General features: G+C 39.8%; 1 protein-coding gene across 3 annotated transcripts in view; it reads right to left on the reverse strand.

Moving 5' to 3' along the window:
* LOC111157267 (teneurin transmembrane protein 1) overlaps positions 1–6,229 on the reverse strand; it is a 550,623-nt gene that overhangs the window by 37,828 nt on the left and 506,566 nt on the right. For all 3 annotated transcript variants that reach the window (XM_022518549.1, XM_022518550.1, XM_022518548.1), the window contains one exon: positions 4,744–5,254. In XM_022518549.1, coding sequence (XP_022374257.1) covers positions 4,744–5,254 — 511 coding nt within the window. The remainder of the gene's footprint in view (positions 1–4,743; positions 5,255–6,229) is intronic.

Here is a 6,229-nt window from a genome sequence, read left to right on the forward strand (position 1 = left end):
TCACATAATTTATTACAATCATGTCAATGTAATCATTTATCTTTGAAATCAAATTTTAAAAAATTACCACAGGTCCATAAATGATGCCAATAGTTTTGACCCAAAGTTTGGTTAAATAACCTGGTGTTTCATTTTAAGCTTCTCCCAACACAGTTGAAGAACTTTTTTTTTTTTTAGTTTTTAATAATTTTATCTTATTTTTCATCATAATAAGTATAGTCTTTAATCCCTATCCACTATGTCACCCATCCCCTCTCCCACCTCACCTCTGGGAATGATCAATGTGTTCTCTAGAGTTAAGAGTCTGCTTCTTGGTTTGTCTCTCTTATTTTCCTTGCTCATTTGTTTTGTTTCTTAAGTTCCACAAACAAATGAGAGCCTATGGTATTTGTCTTTCTCTAATTGACTTATTTAGCTTAGCATTATACTCTATAGCTCCATACATGTTGTTGCAAATGACAAGATTTCATTCTTTTTATGGCTGAGTAATATTCCATTGCATGTATATGTGTATGTGTGTGTGTGTGTATCTTCATCATCCATTCATCCATTGATGGATACTTGATACTTGGGCTGTTTTCATATCTTGGCTGTTGTAAACAATGCTGCTATATCCCTTTGAATTAGTGTTTTTGTATTTTTTGTGTAAATACTCAGTAGTGTGATTCCTGAATCATAGGGTAGTTCAATTTTTAATTTTTGGAGGGACCTCCATACCGTTTTCCACAGTGGTTGCACTCTTAAGAATTATTTACTCACTGTATCCACTCTCTCTCCTCTTGGTCACTTTCTTTTATAGTATTATTATTTTTTAAAGGTTTTTTTTTTAAAAAGATTTTATTTATTTATTTGACAGACAGAGAGACAGAGAAAGAGCACAAGTAGGGGGAGCGGCAGGCAGAGGGAGAAGCAGGCTCCCCGCTTAGCAGGGAGGCCAATGGGGGGGCTCAATCTCAGGACCCCGGAATCATGACCTGAGCCAAAGGCAGATGCTTAACTGACTGAGCCACACAGGTGCCCTTTATTGTTATTATTGAGATATAATTCACATACCATAAAAGTCACCATTTCGAAGTATACAATTCAGTGGCTTTCAGTGCATTCACCATGTGTGCAGTCATCACTACTACTTCTAGAACATTCCAATATCCCCAAAATAAACTCCATCCTCATTAGCAGACAATCTCTATTCCCTTTCAGTCCCAGGCAACCACCCACCTACTCTCTGACTTTATGAATTTGCCTTTTGTGAACATTTAAAATAAATGAAACTATACAATACTTGTCCTTTGTGACTAGCTTCTTTCATTTAGCATAATGTATCTGGGGTTCATCCATGTTGTAGCATGTGTCAGAACTTCATTCCTTTTTATGGATGAATCATATTCCATGGTATGGAAGTACCCCATTTTGTTTGCCTACTCATGTCCCGATGAACACTGGTTCTTCAAATTTCTTGGCTATTATGAGCAACACTGCCATGAACATGTGTATATCCATTCTCTTTAAACCATCTCTGCTCAGGCTTTTGTCCCCCATGGAGCCATAGCACCTGCTCTTCTCAAGGTAGACAATAATGTCCACAGTGCTAGATTGAATGGTCAATTCTCAGTCCTTGTCTTACTTCACTTATCTGGAATATCTGACACAGTTGATCACTCCTTCCTGTTGTACTTGGTTCCCAGAACACCCTACTCTCCTGCTTTTCTTCCTACTTCATGACTGTCCTTCTTGGTCTCTTGCTGGTTTTCAGTTGGAAGTCTAACTAGACTGATTATATCCAGAACTGAACTCCCACCCAGTATAATGCACTCCTTGTGCAGTCTTCCTTGTGTGGATAAATAGAAAGTCTATCATCCAGTTGCTCAGGTGAAAACATTTGGAGTTATCTCTAACCCTCTTTCTCTTCACTCCACATCCAAACTATTGGTGAAGTCCTGATCGATTGACTGTCAAGATATACTTAGAATTTTAACACTTATCACTGCCCCTACTCCCTGGTCTAAGTCACCATCTTCTGCCTGGAGTATTGCAAACCTCTCCCCTCTCCACCACTGGGCTCCCCTGTTTCCACCATACAGTCAGATGTCTTCAATACAGATGGATACTTTAAAAATGTAAGTCAGATTCTGTCACTCCTTTACTTACAACTCTCCAGTGGTTCTACATCTTACTTCAGTGTAAAAGTCAAAATCTTTATGGAGGACCACAAAGTCCTCCATGAAGTAGCCCTGGCCGCTTCACTGATTTTATCTCCCCACTATTCTTACTCCATTCTAGTCATAGTGGCTGCCTTAGTATTCCTTCAACACATCAGGTTGGCTCCTGCTGCAGGGCCTTTGCACTTGCTGTTCACTCTGCCTGGAATGTTCTTTCTCTTCCCTCCCCATAGATATCCATATGGTTTACTCCCTCACCTCCTATAGGTATTTACTCAAATGTCACCTTCTTTTATTTTTTTTAAAGATTTATTTATTTGACGGACAGAGATCACATGTAGGCAGAGAGGCAGGTAGAGAGAGAGGGGGAAGCAGGCTCCCTGTTGAGCAGAGAGCCCAATGTGGGGCTTGATCCGAGGACCCTGGAGTCATGACCTGAGCCGAAGGCAGAGGCTTTAACCCACTGAGCCACCCAGTTGTCCCAAATGCCACCTTCTTAATGAGGACTTCACTAACCATGTACCCAAAAGAAAAACCCCTTCTGCCTCACACTATTGATCTCCTTTACCCTGCTTTATTTTCCACAGAACTTAGCACCATCTGAAATTCTGTACATTTTATTTGTCTCCCTCCAGTATAATGTAAGCTCTATGAAGGTAGAGATTTTAAAAAAACATTTTCTTTAAATTTTAAGTAGGCTCCACACCCAATGTGGGACTTGAACTGATGACCCCGAGGTCAAGAGTCACAAGCTCTACAGACTGAGCTGGCCAGGTGGCTTGAACGTAAGAATTTTTATCTGTTTCATTCACAGCTGTACTGCCTGGCACGGAGTAGGTGCTCAGTAAATCTTTGTTAAATAAGTAAATGGACTAGTTAGTTTTGCTTTTTTCTCCTCTAGCTTTATTGAAGTATAGTTGACAAATAAATTGAATATTTGTAAAGTGTACAGTGTAATGAATTGATGACTAAATGAATGAATGGTTGAACTGGCTATTTTGAAAACTAGTTAATATTTTAGCCATTTCTTGTAACTTGACTGAAGTTAACCATTAGCTTTCAAAATAGTTGTCTAATTTCACTTGTGGTGTGATCTTGCATGAATTTTTGAAAGATACTCTCATTAGAAACTATCTTTCTTCATGGTGGTATATTTAAAAATTGGAGCTCTTGAGTCAGACTGTTGGGGGTTTGCAACCTAGACATCTGTGTGAATCAGGACAAGTTAAGCATTCTGTGCCTTTGCTTCCTCATCCATAAAATGCCATACCAGGAGCAACTATCCCATGTTGTTATTTTGGGGATCTAATAAAAAATGTATGTAAATCACTCAGGCTGCTACTTGTCACATAGCAAAGCTTCAGTGAACAGTGGCTTTTATTACTCTTATTAAGATGTAAGTTTTCAAACAATAGAGTAAGACTTGCAACAGAAACAACTGAATACATATTTCTAAGTGAAACTAAAATAGCTGTCCAGCTTTATTGTATAAGTGGCATTTCTTTGGGAAATGATCCAAAATGTGAAGGCCGATTGTTTTGTCCCTTTCCTCAGGAGGCTTTCATGGGATTGGACATATCCTCTTCATATTCTCTGCACCCTCACAGAATACTCATACCAGGAACCCCTCATACTTAACATTTCTACTCGTCACACTTTTCAACTTTGATGCCACTTTAGACTCTGGGTTCAGATTCCATAGATTATCTTCACTCAGTACATTGGTTAAAAATTCAGCAATTCCCTTTTGTGGAAAAGATGCTTGTCAAGTGGTGGCAGACCAGCTTTCTAAATGAGTTGACCTGAAAACAAGGTCGTCCATGCTTGGAAAAGCAAGGACAATGGTCTCCTTCCGTGTCATGACACTTTCTAGTAGCTTGCTGTCAGACACACCCTGTGTTAATTCCCAGTTAAACAAAGTCATTACAGACCCAGTCTGCGAATGCCAGTCTGTGGCAGATTCTTTGATTTGTGCAGGGAAATCGAGGAAGCCCAAGCCTGTGCAGGAGCATCTTGCTCCACATCTCACCGAAGCAGCCAATGGCATGCAGCCTCTCCCGTTTACACTCCCTTGCCAGGGTCCACTTCTTATATTTTAAATTCTATTACCTCCCACAGCAACTTATACTGAGTTGGGCTGGGCTGGGCTGGGCACACATTCATTTATTCATTCATTAAACCCCACAGGGATCAATAAATACTAGTTAAGCCACACTGCTTCTTTGTTGCTTTAGAACTATTTTCTTAGTTTTGTTATTTAAATGAAAATTTACCTTGTTCTCCCAGCTATGCTGTAAATTTCTTGAGTACTTAGGCTTCTACCTCATTTCTGTCTCCTGTAGTGCCACACCTGATTCTTCATTCAGTCTATGTTTTCATTATTATGTTCTGCAAAACGGCTCTGGAGAAATGGGTTTGAACCCTAGGAGTTAGGTAAAATTTTCTCCTTGACTTTTTGTTTTTTTATTGTGGTTCTTAGGAGAAAATAGCATGTAACACCCAGCAATTACTAAGCCATTTTCCCACTATAATATAATTTCAAATAAAAGCCTAATAAAGCCTATGTCGAGAATGAGAAACTTACTCGTAAACAGTTGTCCATCCATTTTCATTACTTTTGGTAGCCAAAAGCCCCGTGTTTCCTGGATAGGTCATCAAGGCCAGATTATAGCCTTGGGCTGACACTCTTTTCAGGACTCCATTGCTGCTTATGGTCAGCCAGTACACCTGCCCGCCAGGCACCACAAGCCAAAGGGGCATCCCGCCTGCGTCACGGCGAATGTGCACAGAGTTGCCATTGCTGCTGGTAACTGCACCTAAGTCACCTTCGGCATTGTAGGTGAAATTATATACATAGTCCCTTGTTATCAAGTTCAAGGTGTGCAGGTGGGTTCCATTGACAGTGAACTGGTAGAGCTCCTGGTCAGCAGGTGAAGCGATCTCATAAAGGTTCATGTCATTCAGGTGGGCTTGGTTCCTGCTAATGGTACGAATTCGAACATTCCCAAGGTCTGCGACGTATAGGGTACCATCAGGCGACACTGCCAAGGAGGAGGGGGCTTTCATCTTTGCATCTTTGGCATAGCCACCATCACCTGTGAGAGAAAGACCACAATTTTAATGATTGTCATCACAAGCATTTGTAAGAACATAACCATATACAGAAATCATTGTACATCTAGAGTCATTTTAGGAGTGCCTGGCTCTCTCAGTTAGTGGAGCATGTGACTCTTGATCTTGGGTTGCAGGTTCAAGCCCCGCGTTGGGTATGGAGGTGACTTAAAAGTAAGATCTCTAAAAGAAAAGAATCATTTGAAAGGGAACAATCAGTGAATCATTATTCTCTGCATTCCCCTCCCTTGACAAATTTGAAACTTATTCAGAATTCCTGAGTCAGTACCAGCGAAGATGAACAGTGAGATGAAATTATCTCAGTTAATATCAGTTTTGTGAAATCCTCAATCCTGCAGTCCAGTATCTATTATATCACAAGATACAAAAACAGGAAATAATGGGAGCTGCACAGAATGTGGCTGGAAATCCATGAGATTCATGCCTGTCAGTGCTTGTGGACCTACCTACCTCAGGACTTTCCAATTCTACTATGCTTACAGGAACTTTCTTTGGCTAATTCCCATTGTCACACTGTCAAAGTACACTAAGTCTGTAAGTGCAACAATGATTCAGAACATCAAATTTGATAACTGGAATAAACATTAGATTTGCCTTGGATGAAAGATATAAATTAGTGAAAGAAGTATAAAACTAATTGTCCAGGAAAACATTGGAAATATTGATCAAAAGTCATATCGACCAAGTTGCTCATTCTTGATTCCTCTAGCCCAAGAAAAGGCAAAGGTTAAGAGAATCTTTTGGGCCCAGATGAGCAGTTTAATAGGACTGCAGGTAGCATGGAGGGATTTCCACATCCCAGCAATGAATGTATCTATTGACACTTAGAGGAGTGTTTGTTATCTGGAATATCTACTTCATGTTTTGGGGAAAAGGTGTATATATATATATATATATATATATATATACACACACACACACATATATATACACACACA

The sequence above is a fragment of the Enhydra lutris genome, unplaced genomic scaffold (assembly GCF_002288905.1).
Source record: "Enhydra lutris kenyoni isolate GAN:26980312 unplaced genomic scaffold, ASM228890v2 scaffoldscaffold53, whole genome shotgun sequence".
Taxonomy (NCBI): domain Eukaryota; kingdom Metazoa; phylum Chordata; class Mammalia; order Carnivora; family Mustelidae; genus Enhydra; species Enhydra lutris.